This window comes from Lithobates pipiens, unplaced genomic scaffold, assembly GCF_037356315.1.
Source record: "Lithobates pipiens isolate NorthernLeopardFrog02 unplaced genomic scaffold, aLitPip1_a1.2 Scaffold_13, whole genome shotgun sequence".
In the NCBI taxonomy this organism is placed as follows: Eukaryota; Metazoa; Chordata; class Amphibia; order Anura; family Ranidae; genus Lithobates; species Lithobates pipiens.
In genome coordinates, this window is record NW_027507718.1 from 84511754 (window position 1) to 84531320 (window position 19567).

The 19567-nt window shown below is 42.4% G+C and overlaps 1 protein-coding gene across 1 annotated transcript in view; it reads right to left on the reverse strand.

Moving 5' to 3' along the window:
* Positions 1-19567, reverse strand: part of MUSK (muscle associated receptor tyrosine kinase) — a 308402-nt gene that overhangs the window by 166313 nt on the left and 122522 nt on the right. Inside the window, exons 4-5 of the mRNA XM_077475264.1 lie at positions 13188-13315; positions 9771-9912 (exon numbers count right to left, since the gene is read on the reverse strand). Of these exons, the coding sequence (XP_077331390.1) occupies positions 9771-9912; positions 13188-13315 (270 nt within the window). The remainder of the gene's footprint in view (positions 1-9770; positions 9913-13187; positions 13316-19567) is intronic.

Here is a 19567-nt window from a genome sequence, read left to right on the forward strand (position 1 = left end):
GTCAGTTCTCATTTTACCATCCAAGCAGGAACATCTGCCAAGTTTGAGAACCGATTACCTTTGCTCATCGATCAAACTCTGATCAACCCTCTGACATTAATTGCAAGTATTCTTCCTTCCCAATTCTACCTTATTTCTTTGTGGCTGTATATTGTCTTTATTTTTTGAAACATCCTTTTTCTGTAAATGTTTTATTCGCACCAATCTTGACCTTTTCATAATAAACCCTTATGTTGAAAAGTGTTAACCTTGTCTTTAAAGCTCTTGATGCAAACTATAAACGAACCTGTCTCTTAAAAGGGCGCTACTGTGGTAGAGTAAGGCACTGAGCAGACATGTCTGTGGTGGCAGTGTGTGTTGCAGGCGCTTATTCTAAACTTATAATTGGTATTGCTAAAATTACAAGTCCCCCGGCTCTGTCTTTTAAACGGGGGTGGTGGCAGTTAAAGGGTTAATTGTGTAATTAGCCCAGTGACAATTGCTCTCAGGCTGCCCGCACCTAGATTGTGGTCCCGCAAGCTGGAAAATCTTTGTGCTGGGTGCAGCTGAGTGTGGCATTGTTACGTAAGTGACAGCGTGGTGTGAGGTTGGCCGGTCCTTCGTTGCCAGTTAGCGAGGAGGGCAGGGATCTGACACCCGCGTTCGTCACAGTTATGAACATTTTTTTAGACTTCTATAAAAAGCTTCTCTCCTCACCTCCATCCATATCTAAACAATCTTCTCTGAACTGGCTTAATGATATTTCTCTGCCCTCTTTATCTAGTCATCAAATAGAAATGCTCAACACTCCCTGCACAGATTCAGAAGTAAACAAAATCATAAGCTCTTTAAGAACCTCTACTGCTCCAGGCCCTGACAGATTTTCCTCATCGTATTATAAAAAATTCGCCTCCACACTAACCCCACACCTAACAAAATTATATAATCACATCCTACAAGGAAATCAATTCCCATCAGATATGCTCTTAGCAAATATGTCCCTTCTCCCCAAACCTAATAAAGATCATTCCGTCCCGCAAAACTATCGCCCCATCTCAGTTATAGACAATGATCTTAAAATATTTGGCCGAATGTTAGCCAATAGACTTGCTGCAGTCATCCCCCCTCTAATTAATCCAGACCAAACAGGATTTATTCCAAATAGACAGATAACAGACAACATTAGATTGACCACAAACATCATTCAGGACTCTAACCTAAACTCTACTTCTACACTTTTACTCAGTCTTGATATCCACAAAGCCTTTGACAGTGTCAGCTGGTCATATTTAGATACTTTACTCCCTAGATACGGCATAAACAGAGAGTTTCTTCATGGCTTTAAAGCTCTATACCATAATCCACAAACACGCATCAAACTCCCAAGCGCCAATTCTGACTGTTTTCCTCTGAGCAAGGGAACTAGGCAAGGATGCCCACTTTCCCCACTCCTTTTTGCCCTTGCAATAGAGCCCCTTGCGTGTGCGATCAGAAATAACACTGATATCAAAGGTCACACTAAAGGGTCCAAGGAGTTTAAATTAAGCCTCTATGCCGACGACATCCTTCTCTTTCTGACAGATCCCCTCATTTCCTTACTGAATCTGACCAAAACTCTGGACATCTTTCATGACCTGACTGGCCTAAGTGTTAACTTGTCTAAATGCTCTGCCCTTTCCATTAATATCCCACCAACCATGATCACAACACTTAAAGACAAATTTCCATTCAACTGGTGCTCAGACTCTTTTAAATACCTAGGAATCCATATAACACCCTCTTATAAAACACTATTTCACGCCAATTACCCTTCAATATTTAATAATGTCAAAAATATCATTCTCTGGCAGAATAGTGGCCACGAAAATGGTTATACTACCTAAACTTCTATTCTTTTTTAGAGCCCTTCCCCTTTCAGTACCCAAAAACACATTAGATTCTCTCCAAAGAGAAATCAACAAATTCATTTGGAAAAACAAAAAACCAAGGTTCAGTTACTCTCTAATGTTTAGACCCCAAATAAAGGGTGGGCTGAATATCCCAAATTTATGTCTATACTATCTGTCAGCCAGATTTAATCAATTAGCACAATGGTATGCTTCTTCCTCCCAAATTCCCTGGCTCCTGTTCGAAGAACAATCAGTCCTCCCATACCACCTACAAGGACTACTTTGGTCCAAGTCCATCTCGCCACAAAAAATAAGACCATTGAATATTATCGTTACACATACATTACAACTGTGGAACAGACAAAACACCAAATTTAACATGTCCTCTGAAGTCCCTCCCCTAGCTTCCTTTCTAGGAGATCCTCATTTCGCCTTAGATCATCACCAGTACTCATTAACTATAAGGAAACAACACAACCTAACAAATTTAAAAGCATTTTTTCATAACAAAACATTCTACTCCTTTTCTGATCTTCAAACAAAATACAACCTGGCCCCTGCCAAGCAAGAAACGTATTGTAAGATAAAACAATTTTACCAAAAATATTATTCCCTGACTCTATACACTCCCCCTTCACAATTTGAGCAGATTTGTATTTCCGCTCCACAAGATAAAGGTCTACTCTCCAAAATCTATAAATACCTAAATGAATTCAATATGCCTGAAAAATCACACCCCATGCTCCAATGGGAATCTGACCTAAATGTTTCATTCTCCCCGAACAATGGGATACTACATTTGAAAATCTACACAAATCTACCAAAACTACTACCATTAGAGAATCTGCCACTAAACTGCTCTGTAGATGGTATCTTACCCCCTTCAAACTCAACTCTTTCTACCCTTCAACATCCCCACTCTGTTTCAGAGGCTCTCTCACACATGGGACTTTGCTACACATATTCTGGGACTGCCCCCTTCTTAATAACATTTGGCACAACACTACACTGATGATTGAGTGCATCTCAGGTAAAAAGATCCCACTAACTCCCCAACTGTGCCTTTTGTTCTTTCCTATAAAAGATATTCCATTAGCAAGTTCCAGACTAATTCATACTTTATTCATCTCTATCCACTGGTCCATCGCTTCTAATTGGCTCTCACCCATTGTTCCATGGCCACAGATTCTCAACCGTATGGCTAATATCAAGCTATCAGAGAGAATTCACCACACATTATATGACACTATATACACTCTGTGGAAAAATGCACTATTGATGTAATTTTTACCTTTGTTATATTAATCAAGCACATCCACAGACCCTTCTCTCTCAATATCGTACTGATTTCAAGTCAACTGTGTGTACTTTGTTATATGATCTGTCACTGCATATGTTACAATAGATTAGCAAACTGTATCTTTTACTTGTACTACTCATTCTACTGTTAACTTTTTGTACTTTGACTTTTTCTATAATAAAAACCGTTTGTAAACAAAAAAAAAGAATATGGCTGCCCTGCAAATATACACTATACTGCCAAAAGCATTGGGACACCTGCCTTTACAGGCGCATGAACTTGTGGACAGCCTTCCCAGAACAGTTGAAGCTGTTATAGCTGCAAAGGATGGGCCAACTCAATATTGAACCCTACGGACTAAGACTGGGGTGCCATTAAAGTTCATGTGCGTGTAAAAGCAAGCGTTCCAATAATTTTGGCAATATAGTGTATATATTTACAACGTATTCATAAAACAAGTTTTTAAATACATTTGCACATGTTGATAACATCAGAAAATTTCATTCCCAAAATACATTCCAATTACATCAGAACCAGATGTTATTCTGCAATCTGCAGTCAATTGTTGCACTTTTACTGTCACTGTGATAAGTTTAGGTTCTATGTATCAAGTATTCCATGTAAGTTTCAAGGTGAAATATGTTATCTGGACAGCAGCTCAAGTCATGACAGACAAGTCAGTAAGCAAAGTCGATACATACTGCATAGAGGTCCAGGGCTGGGGCAATGGAAACTTAATACACATTTTGAAATGATAATGATTTTATTGTCAGCACTCACATAGGACATGTGGTAGGAGGTCAGAATATCTGCCAACTATACCAATTAAACTAGATAAAAATACTCTGTACTACGTTCTCATCAAGTTTCAGCCAGACCTTCCTAAAAAAAAGACAGTAATTTAGCCAAGACTGTCAAATTGAAAAACAGGAGGGGAGAGTTTGCTTGGTCACATTGATGATATTTTTATCACTGATGGAGATTAGGTAATAGGCTTAAGACTGGGTTTTTATATTTACAGAAGTGTCTGCTTCGTAAAGATGTTCTGTAATCAAAGTTGCCTTGTCACGTTTCTAGAAATAGATTTTTTTTTTTTTACAAATAAGTGAGGAGGAAATTGAAAACAGATAGCTGATACTAGAGCTCCTTTATGAAGCCAGCGACTACAGAACTCCCTTCTATATCCAGAACAAATACGGGCCCATGGGCTATATTCAGCAAGCTGACATTCCAAGGCAAAACGGAAGGTCATGTCATTCCAGGACAGGGTGGCATCTTCTGTCTGTTTCCGTTCCACCTTTACTGAAACATTATTCATCTATGGAAATGTCATAGCCTTTTTCTGGCTGTCAATGTCTGCAAGCAGCTTAACATCTCATAAAAGCCATGATAACAAAGAGCTTATAGACAGCCGCAACAAGAAAAACATTTTGAATGCTATAACAAGATAAATGTTTTTATGCCATAATGAAAGAAAACATTTATTACTAACGTGCATTTTAACTTTTGCACATTATTGTTGCACATTCATTTGAAGGTTGATCAGAACATTTTGTTTAAGGAAATGTTCTGACTATAAAATGTGTTAAAAAATGGCATAGTACTTTGAGATTATTTTATTCTCTGTTATAGGGTAGCAGAACATTCTACAAGTTTCTGTATTGTGTTGCTTTGTGACAACAAGAATTGTTAGATACGGTAATATTAACAATATCCTGCTTAAATGTAATGATCATATCAGTGTTAATATTTTGTTGTACAAGCTAAAATAAATCCCTCTGGTGGGACTTTTAAGTGCATATACTTCGAAAGGATCAAATAATTGATATAAAAATATAAATGTTTTATTGAAATTGTTAAAACAGGAGATTCAGAATGTATAGTTAAAACACTGCAATCAATGCAGGTGCAGTATGGTACACAATAGTTACAAAACATATAACCACTTGCTTTTTGTAGTGAAATACACATATACAGAGTATACCCAACAGGTTTTTGAGATATAGTGTTATTCCTCTTCTTCAGGTGTGAATGGTTATGGGTAAAACAGTAAAATCTATAATTAACAGAGACAAAAATATGTCATTAACACATTTACTGTAAAATATTGATGGGCTGTATATTACACCCACAGCATTCCAGGTTGCAATTGATGTAGAGGCACTCTACAGTTCCATACTGCATGACAAAGGATTGTCGTGCATTAAACATATTATATCTCAAAACAGTCATTTTGAATGGAAACTCAACAATGTTGTGGTTGATGCATTGGATTTCATACTCAACCACAATTTTTTTGCTTTCAATGGTTCCCACTCCCTCCATGTACATGGTGTAGCAATGGCTACTTGCTGTGCCCCATCCTACCCAATCTATACCTGGGGGAGTGGGAACGTATGATAAGTCTATAAGAGGCCCTGCTTCCATTCATGGAGAAAGTGGTCCTTTGGTATCGTTATATTGACAGCATGTTTTTGGTGTGGGATGGGCCCCCAGGTAATTTGCAATTGTTTCTCCAATCCATTAATAAGAATACTTTCAATCTAATGCGGCGTATACACATAGCCGACTATCCGGCGGACTTCCCGCCGGACTGTCCGCCGGACTTTCCGAACGGGCTACTTGCCCACACACGGCACTTTTTCAGCGGACTAATACGGCGTACTAAGTCCGCCGGACTATCCGCCGTACTTTTGAAAATGAACGGACTCGCCCACACACGCGGAGGAAAGTCCGCTCATTTTGAGCACGTCTCCAGGTAGACGGGGCCAGCGAAGGAGGCATCGCTGGCCCCGTCACCTGGTATGGACTTAAAGGGGGTATCCCAACGCCGAAAAAATCGCCGTGGGGGTTCCCCCCAGGTCCACATCAGACCCTTGTCCGAGCACGCTACCCGGCTGGCCAGGAAAGGGGGGGACGAGCGAGCGCCCCCCCTCCTGAGCCATACCAGGCTGCGTGCCCTCAACATGGGGGGTGCCTTGGGGAAGGGGGGGCCGTGCGGCCCCCCCACCCCAAAGCACCTTGTCCCAATGTTGATGAGGACAAGGGCCTCTTCCCGACAACCCTGGCCGTTGGTTGTTGGTTGTCGGGGTCTGCGGGCGGGGGGCTTATTGGAATCTGGGAGCCCCCTTTAATAGGGGGGCCCCCGGATACCGGCCCCCCACCCTATGTGAATGAGTATGGGGTACAATTTACCCCTACCCATTCACCTGTAAAAAAAAAGTAAAAAAAAACACAACACACAAGGGTTAAAATAGTTTATTGCACAGCTCCGGGGGTCTTCCGTCTTAGGGGATCTTCTCGCCGGACTCCTCCGCTATCTTCTGCTAGCTCTTTTGCTAGCGGAGGAGCCCGGCTTTCTTCTTCGCCGCCGCCCTCTTCTTCCGACTTCGGGGGTCTTGTCCCCCTCTTTGGTTCTTCTTGCCGGGCCACCCCGCCTTCTTCTAGCTCTTTTACAGGCGGTGGTCCGGTCTTCTGTCGCCGGCGTCGCCGCCGTCGCCGCCGTCGCCGCTATCGACGTCTTCTGTTCTTCTCTTCAGATGTTGCCTCGTCGCTCTCTCTGCTCTCTCTGACCGGGACACGGCGCGCGGCGACTTATATAGGGACATCACCGGATGATGTCCCCACCCAGTATGATGTCACAGTCCCAGCATATCCAAGATATTGAATATACAGTATACCCAGAGTAGCTCTCAACCATTTCACTTGTTCAGTGTTCAATGTTGCAAGCAACTCTTATGTACAGACTTTGTGAAGCATGCCAACATGTGCATATGCTTGCATGAGGCTTGCTTGTCAGCCATCTCTAGCACAAATGATTAATGCCCATATACAGGGCTGCATCTTTAAGGAACCTGTGCTCTACGTTTAACTCTTTCCAGCTCCATCCTACAGAAAAAAAATGGCTTTAGAGGTAGATTAAAGTGTATGTAAATCCAACAAGCAGCTTCTCGTTTTTGCTCCCTCTTGGTCCCTTAAAGTGGCACTTTACCTATAACAACTTGTTAACCACTTCCATACCGGGCCTATTCTGGCACTCCTCTCCTACATGCAAAAATCATAATTTTTTTGCTAGAAAATTACTCAGAACCCCCAAACATTATATATTTTTTTAGCAGACATCCTAGAGAATAATAAAATGGTGGTCGTTGCAACTTTTTATGTTGCACCGTATTTGCGCAACAATTTTTCAAACGCATTTTTTTTGCAAAAGCAGTAAAGATAGCCTATAATGTGAAAGATGATGTTATGCTGAGTAGCATAGCGCCAAACTTCAGTACTTAAAAATCTCCATTGGCAACGCTTAAATTTTTTTTTTACAGGTTACCAGTTTAGAGTTACAGAGGAGGTCTCATGCTAGAATTGTTGCTCCAACGCTTACGCACATGGCAATACCTTACATGTGTGGTTTGAATGATGTTTACATATGTGGGAAGGATTTACATGTGAGCGAGCTTCTGTGTGCGCGATACTGGGGACAGGGGAGCTTTAATTAAATTTTTTCTCTTTTTATTGCTTATTCTACTTTATTTTTTTATTTTTACACTTTCTCTTTTTTGTATCACTTTTATTCCAATTAAAAGGAATGTAAACATTGCTTGTAATAGGAATGGTGTGTGACAGGTCCTCTTTATGGAGAGATGCGGGGTCAATAAGACCCCACATCTCTCATCCAGGCTGGAAAGCATGAGATCAAAAAAAAAAATTCTAAATCTCATGCTTTCCAGCCGTGATCGTAGTTTTGTTTACAAGCGCGTCCCGGGCCTCTGACAGTCATAGAGATGACTGGTGACCATTTGGTCACCAGTCATCTCTATGATCATCATCTGGCGGCAGCCAATTCTTTCTCCAGGTCCCGAGGGCATGGAAGAGCCCGGAGAAGCACCAGAGAGCGGTGGAAAGGGGGTTGTCCCTTCCCGTCGCCTGTAAGAATGATCTAGTGGCTGAACTTCCACTATGATAATTTTTATGGTATGCAGAATCACCGGCTGAAAAAGAGGATATCTGAATGATACCTATAGCTGCAGGCATCATTCAGATATTTCCACTAAAAGACTAGGACGTCATATGACATCCTTTGGCTGGAAGTAGTTAAAAAAACAATGTATTCTAGCAAGCGACATACATTTCAAACTTATAATTATGCTACCAAAAATTAGTATGTGCTGCAAATTGCCTCCAGCATTGTTCCTGTTTCTTCTTTCCAGAGCCGAACATTTTTCTAAAGCCCAGAACCCCTGAGCAGCAGTAATTCTTGAAGTTGTCAACAGATCTACTTCTAGTGGCTCTGATTTTAGGCACAGTGCTTAGAATAGAAAACAGCTGCGCTTGTACCAAAGTAGTATGAGACCATGCGTTACTGGAATTTAAACAGTATAGGCACTTATCTTCAATGTTTTACATAGCTATACCGGTAAAAGGAACAAGCTTGAAGTAATGTATCGGGACTTAGTTTTCTAAAAAAATTCTACTTTAAATATACAGCCTCTATCATCAGCTTGCTCAGTTGAGCTTTGAAAATGAGAGATAGAAGCTGACTGGTTGCAATGTTTCTTATTATTTGTTACTGGCAGGATCACCTGGTAAAAATAAAGGAACACGTTTGAAAAACGAAATCTAATACAGCCATCACATCTATGGATTGGTAAACTGCAATATATTATTATTCTGTTTCTGAGTTTATATTTACTTTAAGTCAGTGTAGTACAGGAAATCACAGGTGAGGACAGTCATTAGGCTTGAGCAAAATGCACTGCAAACAAAGTGTCAGAAAAAAAAAGTTGTATTCTAAAGCTGGCCATACACTGTTAACTAGCAGATTCTTCCATCCACACAAACATGGTGGATTGAGAAATGCTTCCTACCAGGACATAGTATCCACTGATTAAGGACACTTTTTGACAAACTCCAAAATTTGGCTGGTCCCTGCTAAACTGGATGAATTTCAATCAGTGTATGGCCAGCTTTAACCTAACCCTAGCTTATAACTCCAAACGTCAGACAAAGAAACAAACACATTTAGCTCAAGTTCACAATACTTAGGCCCCTTTCACACTGGGGCGGGAGCGGCATCGTTGGTAAAACGGCGCTATTTTTAGCACAGATTTACCATTGTTTTATCGGCCGTGAAAGGGTCAAAACCACCGCAAAGCGCTGGTGCAATAGCACTTTGCTGCCGGTATAGCCACGCTGCCCCATTGATTTTTTTAGCCCCGTAGCACCTGCAAAGTGCCCCAGTGTGAAAGGGGTCTTAACTGCAGATTAAAATTTTAGGAAAATATTTCTTGTGCAAAGATAAACCTATTTTGTAGTATATTAGTGATTTTAATTCTGGCAGCAATTTGTAAAATGCTGACATAAATTAATTAATTCATTCATTAAATAATTAAATCCAATTCCCATCATGTAACAGTGGTCTGGTTACTTTAATGTTGCCTTTTTTTATTCCTATGTTTGAAATATCAGTGAAGTGATGAAAGGTCCTGTATGGATTTCGGACCCATTACAGACACTAGAAAACATAGAGCATAACATGTTCTGAATAATAGTGATCAGGTCTCATATGTGCTTTCATAGACATGCAGTGCTATACATAACCATACCTTCTACTTCTAGCAGTGCAGGTTTGGAAATTGCAGTACCCAGGCTGTTCTTGGCTACACAACGGTACTGACCAACATCCTCCCTTTGCACTTTCTGTATTCTCAGGCTTCCTGATTCTAGAATGGAGATGCGAGTATTCTCCTATAATTACAAAAATAAATCATGTCTGTTAAAAGCAGTCAAATCATACACTGTTGTGTGAAACAGTGGGCCTAAACTCATAAAGTGACGATTTGTTATGTTATTTTGTCCCTAAGCAGGACCCTACGTATATTTTGTCTGGAATTCCTCCTAAAAATTATCAGTGATTTTTCTGGTATGTGAGTGTGCCTAGGCATTCCTGTGTATACAGCGTCATAGCTATATACAGTAGCTGCAGCCTGAGACCTAAGATACTACTGCTTCTAGCTGTTTGTCTCATGAGATCTGGAGGGTGGTTCTGTAACTACTGTGCTGTTATTGCTCTCCTATCTGAGGGCTTTGACATGAGGAAGTAAATCCCTGTCTGTACCAAGATGGCCCCCCCCCCCCCCCCCCCACACACACACACACACAGAAACACAGTGAAAAAAAGGCATGGTAAGTCAGTAACTGGTAAAAGATCTGTGCAAGGGGACAACAGGCAATACTGGTAATTAGGGATGAATTTAGGTTTGGGTTTGGATTTTGACTAAACTCACTCATGATCGGCGCAACCCAGAAGGCATATTTGAGTGTCGGGCTGATCAGCAGCTGGCGGGCAATTTCTCATCCCTTAGTTGCACATACACAAAGGGGGCAGGAATGCCTTTTAAATCATTGCCCTAACATGGCCACAACCTACTGGTGACTAGTCCTTAGTCACCTGCTGCCATTTTGGGTACAGCTTGCAGAGTTCCACTTTGATTATGTTTGTTTGTGCTAAGTAACTGGAGACCATGGAATGTTTGTATTAGGGGATAGCTTCCCAAGTTGTAAAGTGGATGTAAATCCTCTCCTATACCCAGAAAAGAAAAGAAAAGAAAAATGGTGCAAGAAAGATGCACAGATCAAGCATACAGGTGCTTAGCACCACTTCCAGGACAACCTCCTCACACATCAGACATATGCAGCCAATACAACATCTAGGACCCAGCAAGGTGACAATCTCTCTATAAATGCCCCCTATTGTCTAGGGAGAATGAGCAGGGGGTGTCACTGAGTCATTCTACACCCACAGAGGAAGGAGTGTGGGGGGGATCCTAGCACAGGGCAGAGAGAAAGAGAGGCAGGGAGAGAGAGCGAGAGAGAGGGAGAGGGGGAGGGGAGAGAAAGGGGGGAGTGGAGAGAGGGGGAGGGAGATTGGGGAGAAAGACAGGGGAAGGGAGGAAGATGGAGAGAGGGGGAGAGGGAGAGAGTGAGGGGAGAGGGGGGGGGGGGAGAGGGAGAGAGAGAGGGGGGAGAGGGAGAGGGGGAGAGAGAAAGGAGGGATAGAGAGAGGAGGGAGAGAGAGAGGAGGGAGGGGAGAGAGAGTCAAGGGGAGAGAGAGAAGGGGAGAGGAAGCGAATAGGAGAGGGAGAGGGGAAAAAGAAAGGAAGAGGGGGTAGGTAGAGGGAAGGGAGAGAGAAGGGGGGAGAGAGGGGGGGAAGAGATAGGGGGGAGTGATGGGATGGGGGGGAGTGAGAGGGGAATGGGGGGGGAGGTAAAGGGAGAAGTGGAGGGAGAGGAGGAAGAGGGGGAGGGGAGGGAGAGGAGAGAGGAAGAGGGAGAGGTGGGAGAGGGGAGGGAAAGGAGGGAGAGGGGGAAAGGAGAAAGGTGGAGAGAGGAGAGAGAGAGGGGGGGGAGGGGGGAGAGAGAGGGAGGAAGAGAGGGAAGGGGGGGGGGGAGAGAGAGGAGGGGGAGAGAGAGAAGAGGGGAATAGGGGGAGAGAGAGAGAAGGGGGAGAGGGGGAGGGAGAGAGGAGGGGGTGAGGAGGGGAGGGAGAGGAAGGGAAGAGGGGTGGAGAGAGAGATATCCCTAGCCCTGTTCCCATCTGCAGCGCCTCCTGTGCCCCCAGGTCCAAGTCTGCATAATTTATGTGTAACTATATACATTATATATACATTATGTGAACTAAATGGAAGCTCCAGTCTTTTTGGTTAGGTTATTCACTGTGCTCTGTAGCAGTGTATGTGTTTGGTTCCTGCTCATCCATGTGTGAGGGGCTAAGGCTGGGGGAGAAACTTGCCCCAGGCTGAGTGTGTTCTCCTCCATGTCAGTGGACACTGCCAGAGATCTCAGAAGGCAGGGGGGCAGATTGCAGATAGGAGAGTAGGACGGCATGGTGTAGTCAACCCCAGTTGCTGTGAAGCTTCAGGAGCAGCCGCCTCTCCCTCTGTGTTGGCAGCCGCATGGTGGCCGGCACCGCCGTGGAAATTGCTGGAGTAGATGCCACGGGTTGTTGCGGTTTCAGGAAGCAATCCATGCTGAATCCAGTGTGGGCAGATGATCAGAGATGAAACAAATCTCCATACATAAGTTTTACGTGCATATCTGCTGTCTTCAGCTTTATATATCTTTAGAAAGTGCACATCATGCTAGTATATTTTCTCTCCTTCTTCAGCACTGGGAGTGGATTCTTGGTATACACCAAGTCAGCTGATTGGAGGAAAGGCACCCCCCCCCCCACTGCACAGGCAGAGACTTGCAGAGCTGTGCTGTGACAAGTCAAGCTCTCTGCTAATCTATTTATAGCAACCGCCCTTGACACAAATTTCAGGCTGATTTCATCTTGGTTGACAGAGAACTTGTCAGAAGTTATCATGCTGATAACAAAGCAACGGAACAGCAGAAACACACTGGACTCTGGCTGTGCAGAGAGATTAGAAAACACTACAGATATATGTGTAGGTCAAATAGGTCAAATTTAGGTCAAATTTTATGAATCAGGTTTACATCCCCTTTAAGTTATTTTTAGTAGATTTCTAACATGTCAGGAACTTTGTATGTGCTATATGTGGAAATTGTGTCTGTTAATATAGTTATACTGATTGGTTGTTTCCAATTTTATACCAAGAATATTATTCACATTTCTGTGCTGTATGCTGTGATTTCTTTGGAATACAGACTTTTACATAACAACTCTGATATCTGCAACTGTAAACCCGGTCCCGAAGAAGCAAAATCAACTGCAAAATATGTTTAAACGGACGCATAGATATGTGAGATGGTCACATATAAACATGCCATGTGCCAAAGAGCACTTGGTTTGATGAATAGATTGTGTTAAGCTTTTATCTGGAATATTAATACAATTTTGCACAATTTTTATCTTATGCTCATATATATTTTTAATGCAATGTCTAAAGTCTATTATTTTCTAAAATCTACGCTGAATGTGTTTTCTTCTTCTTTGTTAGGTTGTTAGGTTGGATAGATGACCATAATAGCAATAGGAAATATTTAAATTTTTCTATTACCTTAATGGAATTTTCTCCTTTCATCCAAGAAACAAAAGGCTTCGGATTTCCCAAAGTATTGCATGGAAGGACAGCTTTTACACCTTCAATAAGTTTTGCATTCGTTGGTGGACGGGTGATTTTTGGTTCTGAAAACAAGAAGAAAGTATTTCTAACCAAATATGTATTATTACCAATTTCCCTGTGATTAAATGGTAGATATTTCAAAGCTTATATATGAAACATAAAATCTGTAAATCTGTAAGATTTAAAATCTGTAAGAAGGAGGCGTATGTGCAGAGGCTGCCAAGATGGTCGCGATCATCTAGAGCACCGTGCCACCCTGGTCGAACAACACCGGCTACAGCTGACCAAGAGCTTGTTTTGGGCCCGCTCCACGAGCAATAGCGAGGTGCAACACCCTCACAAAAATGCCTGCCCCCTGCAAGCCCTCTCAAGCCGACATGGCAAAAGCACCACTCCAAAAGATCCAAGGACTCTCTCCCACCCTGAGGTCGGTCAGACAGTTGCAGCTTCAATCAACAAGACCTGAACACCCTATTTTGTTCCCCCTTTTGTTGCTGACCCAATCCACATTGAACTATACCCATTGTCCATTACGGAAGGGTCAGCCCTTTGGGAACAATCTGAGGGGTGGGAAGGGAGAAGGGTAACACCTAATGGTCCCTCTCTGTTATTCAGAACACTTTTTCCCCCTTTTTTCTTTTTTTCTTTTTCTCTCTGTTTTGTTGCACTTCAGTTATAGTAGTGAACTAGGGGCGCAGGCCTGGGGCTCCCAGCCCTCAAAAATGTTCCGGTTACGAAGCTTACACATCCCTGAAGTTATAATACTTGCTAGCTCCCCCCCCTCAGGCGGGGGGCCAGGAAGGTGCTATTATATCCCATTATACAGTTATTTTATAGTTCACTAAGCTTGTTGATCTTATTACTGAATTTGGGCAGGGTGCGTGGTGGTAGCCATTCAACGTGTCGAGATCCTCACAGGGGTTACCCATGTTCCGGAAACTCAAAACCCTATGGGCAGCTCACTAATCTATGATTAGATGGAAACTCATACAGATAGCTTCCAAACTGAAACGTGAACATGAAGCAGATAACCAAAAACGCGGAGAGGACTGCCTTTCACTGAGCAAAACCCACAAACGAAACCCCGCACACGACAGCCTTGGACACAGCCTGAACTAATCTTAATCTAGCTTTAACAACCAAAGCTGAGAAACATCTGCAATGGACGGGAGCGAAATTCTACTTTAAAAAAGATAAACCTGGCTCCAAACTAGCAGCCAAGTTTACCCCCAAACCCTAGCCTTCCCTAAAATTTGCACCCCATCAGGCGACCTGGCCCATAACCTGATTCGGATTATGGAATTGTTTCATCGGTTTTACTCGTGACTCTATAAAGGGGACCCTCCATCTGCAGCAATTGACTCTTTCCTTAAAGATCTCCCAATCCCCGTAATATCAAAGAGCCACAGAGAACTGCTACCCCTATCCACTACAGAGGTTCTAGAAATAATCAAATCCCTCAAAATTGGCATCTCTCCTGGCCCAGACGGATTTTCAGTCTACTACTATAAAAAAGTTGGCCACTCTTTAGCCTCCTATATAGCACGGCTTTTTAATTCACTAAAGGATGGAACCCCAATACATAAGGACCTAAACAATGCATACATCTAGGCAATCCCCAAACCAGAGAAATGCACAACTGACATTAACAACTACCATCCGATATCCTTTATCAATAACGATCATAAAATCATGACCAAAATTCTGGCCTCCAGGATGGCTAGCTTTATCCCAAGTTACATACATAAGGACTAGGTAGGCTTCATCCCTGGAAGACAGGGCCCAGAATAAATAATTAGAGCCATAAACATAATCTACATATTTCACTCCCAGAGGGATGTGGGCTCCCCACAAAAGGGATTCCTGCTCTCTATAGACCTGCAGAAGGCTTTTGATTTGGTATTGTGGCCCTACCTTTTTGAGATCCGTATTCTAGAAGAACCTCAAACGTGGGATTTTCAAGGCAATTGAAAAAAGGAAATAAAGTAATATATAGAAAAAAAGATTTTGAATTTATTCATAACATATAAAAATAGTAACAAACACATATATATATATATATATATATATATATACATAAAAGTGACAAGTATGGTAACATTTCACTGCATAGATGAAACTATCCATGGGTGGATTTCCAACACGTTTCGATAATTATAATAATAACAATCTTCATCAGGGAGAAGATTACCACTTCTGGAATATGAGAATACAGTGTAAGTACATATGATATATACAGTTGATCACATATAGTACATATAGTGTATGCAATTTATCACATATGGGGGATTCATAGTATATTAGAAACCACTGTAAAAAAAAAAAAATAGAAAAAAGAAAGCAAAGCAAAAGCATAACCATATTTAAATAACTTACAGGTCATAAGATGCATAAAAACAGAATGCAGTTTTCTCGATGCCGACAAATGTCCATAAGCCCCCTAAGTCCCTTCAGCATGCAAAGGAATCCAAGGATCACAGAACCAATAAAGGAGCCAATAATCATAAGCGAAAAATAGCCAAATGGCCATCTATAATGGAATATATATATATATGGGTAGATATAAATCTATAAAAAACTGAATAAAAAATAAAAATGGAAAAGAGAAAAACATCCACTCTTCAGATCACAAAAATGGAAAGGAAGAAACCACTGCATATCCCTTAGAAAAACAAGGGACAGGCCCTGGTAACCTACCATCTGTAGCTGGGAACAGTGGACCAAAAACACATATGTATATATATATATCTTTCACTTACATGTGCTAAAGACCTATACAAGGGATATTTATGAGAGGATATTCCAACCCATGTATATCAGGGACACGAAAGTAGTGCCAACCCCAAACCAGAGGGGGGAGAGAAAAAAGGCAATGGATCCCCCTATTATGCAAATAAAAATATTATAGTTTCAATGAATTGAAAATCAATTCAAAGGGGCATAAACTCACACAGAAAAAAAAAAAAAAAAAAAAAAAAAAAATCTGTGATGATGCTTCCACGTCAGATTGCCTTTGATGGGGTTTTTTCCACCCGCCCAGTGGACGGTGACATTTCCCGCCCACATGGGAGAGGACGCCGACGTCTTCCGCCCTGATGGGCAGCGACGTTCTGTGTCTATGCATGGCGCCGCTTTCCCTGCTAAGCGTCTCCTCCTGTTGACATTGTTAGCAGTGATTGCGGGGACACCAATCTTCCTACGTGCCTACGTGTAGCCGCCAATGACGTTGCGGTTATTGCCGCGGTACCTCATTGTCTGGTGTTCCACGAGGCACATCAGATAGCCTATCTAGGGGTCTATAAGAGGACGCCAGGTTTCCTCTGGATGCCATTCTCTGTGTATGGTACCCTCTTTTGGGACCAACACCTGACGACCACTCCATTGATTTATGGCAAATTGTTTATTCTCTATTGGTGAATAGACTTCTTTAGGACTATATACGGGTAAGATTGATATCATCTTAAAAATTAGATTTTCAATTCATTGGAACTATAATAATACTTTTTATTTTTATTTGCATATTTAAACCCTCCCATATTCTGGAAGTGTTGGAAGACCCGAGGGCTTGGTCAAAGATGGGCATATCCTGGCTGGGCAGAATAACTGAGGTCAAAATTACATTATTGCCACATTTAACTTTACCTATTTAAATCACTCCCAATATCCATCAACAAAAAAGCCCACCTTGAAGTCCAATTCCGAATCACATGTTTTATATGGGGTAAAAAAGGGTACAAATGCCCCAAAGACACACTTTTCCGATTGAAAATGCAAGGGGGTCTCAGTCTCCCTAATATTTGGTGCTATTATCAGGCAGGACAGTTGGCACAAATATCAACAGTATACTCCAGAGGACCCAAACCTGACTGGGTAGCTATAGAAAGGGTAGCAGTCCCACAGCCCCCAGTCCTACTTACCCTTTCTCACTCAATAGCCCTACGCGACTCCATATACAAACATCATACGGTGACCTCTGCTATGCGCCCATTGGCTCATTTATTCACTAACCCTGTCTTCCCCCTGGCTTGAACATACAGGCCTTTCGTTGGTGGCTGAACAACGGCCTGTTCCACATCTATCCATAGTGTAGGTCATCTTACTTTAAAAAAGTAATTAGTTAAGTTACAAATTACTTCTCCCAAAAAGTAATTGCGTTAGTAACTCAATTACTACATTGGAAAAGTAATTAGTTACTCAGCAAAGTAACTGTGACTTTTTTTTAAATATTCTATAATGCAATTACGTTCTTAATATCAAAGATGTTTATATTAACTGATTGAAGAATAAAAACACTATATACAGTATTTTAGAACATTTGGTATTTATTTGAACCCAAATGTTGAGGGGGTGGCAGTGGTGGTACTTGAGGGGGTGGCAGCGGTGGTACTTGGTAGGATGGCAGTGGTGTACTTGGGGGGTGGCAGCGGTGGTACTTAGGGGGGTGGCAGCGGTGGTGGTGTACTTGAGGGGTGGCAGCGGTGGTACTTGGGGGGTGGCAGCGGTGGTGGTGTACTTGGGGGGTGGCAGCGGTGGTACTTTGGGGGTGGCAGACAGCGGTGGTACTTGGGGGGGTGGCAGCGGTGGTGGTGCCATCCTCTCCCACCACCACCTCTGCCTCTTACTGATCCCATCCCCCCACCACCACTGATCTCATTCCTACCCTATCCCCCCATCACCTCTGTTGTAGAAGTAATGGTGGGTGGGTAGGGATGGGATTGGTAAGAAGCAGAGGTGGTGGAGGACTTGGTATGGATCGATTGCACTGCAATTCGAATCATCAGTCACTTACTTGAATGCCTCCAGGGATGCCTTTCATCATGGGGAGAGAGAGAGACCCTCCCCTTCACTCGATTGGTGGCAGCTGGTCAGCTGACTTCATTTTTCAGTGTACGCCCAGCCTCCCTGCATTCTCTCTCTTTGGATAGACGGGGCAGGATGGGGTGGTTCAGACAGTATCTCTGAGTCTCAGCCTCTTCTCAGCTCAGCGGGCGAAAGCCCCCCTCCCCGTGGCGGAACAAACGTCCAGGCAGCGTGGCCACGGCAGGCCTCCTGGGCAGTAGATGCAATTGAGGTAACTCTGCCCAAGTAATGGGAACTGAGTTACCATGAGGGGAAGAGTAATCAGTTAGATTACTCGTTACCCTCTAAAGTAACTGCGCTACGTAACTCTGTTTATTTTAACTCAGTTACTTACATCACTGTCTATCCATTCCATGCATGTGCTTCCACTGTGGAGACACTTATAAACTTGTAGTGTTAGGAATGCAAGCAACACAGGGTGCCATGACGTGGCCTTGCAGCTTTCGCATGCGTTTACAAATGTGTGCTAACTAATCCCCTGCTTTTAACAGACAGTTAGACAGGTACATTTGGTTGGTCAGCAGACTGGTTGGTGAGTTGAGCTATGGAATTGTTTTAGTCTTATATGTCACGCCGGTTAGCCCTAACAGTCCCACATGCATCTGTTTTGTTCTGTAGAAGGAACTCATAGAGTTCTGGAGAAGTGTAAAAATTGTCTGTGGTTACACAGTAGCCCTGATTCAGCAATGGCTCAATCAAAGTAAGAACTGAAACGGTTTGCGATTCCATAATTACTGAATCTTTCATTGAATTTGGTTCCTTTCCCGGTATAAAGGACCAAATTCCATATGTAACCAGTGCTGGATTTACATAGCATGAATGATTTTATGCCAAATCGTGCTCTCTTAGACGCAAAATACCGTATCCAGCTGAGTCTTCCTTTGTAGGCCATTAGACCTTTGTCTATACTGATGTCTCTATCTGGTACATAGGTCTGCTGTAAATTTTTCTGAATAATTTGATTTACCTCCCAAATCTTTTTGAGTTTTGATGCTGGATGAGAAGTCTTATCAAATTCTTCATTATTTTCAAAGTGCAAATACTTCATTATCAGAGAAAATTTGTACTCCAACATGACCGTGTCAAAAAAAAAAGAAGTGGCTAGTAATTTGTTGGTTATCCAATACCACTTCTGCAGGGGTTTCCCCACCACTCCCTGGATAATTATTAATCTTTTTGAGTTTTGATGCTGGATGAGAAGTCTTATCAAATTCTTCATTATTTTCAAAGTGCAAATTCTTAATTATCAGAGAAAATTTGTACTCCAACATGACCGTGTCAAAAAAAAAGGAGTGGCTAGTAATTTGTTGGTTATCCAATACCACTTCTACAGAGGTTTCCCCACCACTCCCTGAATAATTATTAGGCCCAGAAACTTCCAGATGCCCTCTCTAGTCACTGGTTCCCACTTCCTGCTCCTTGCAAACCTCTGATGCGTAGCAGCTTGTTGCTCC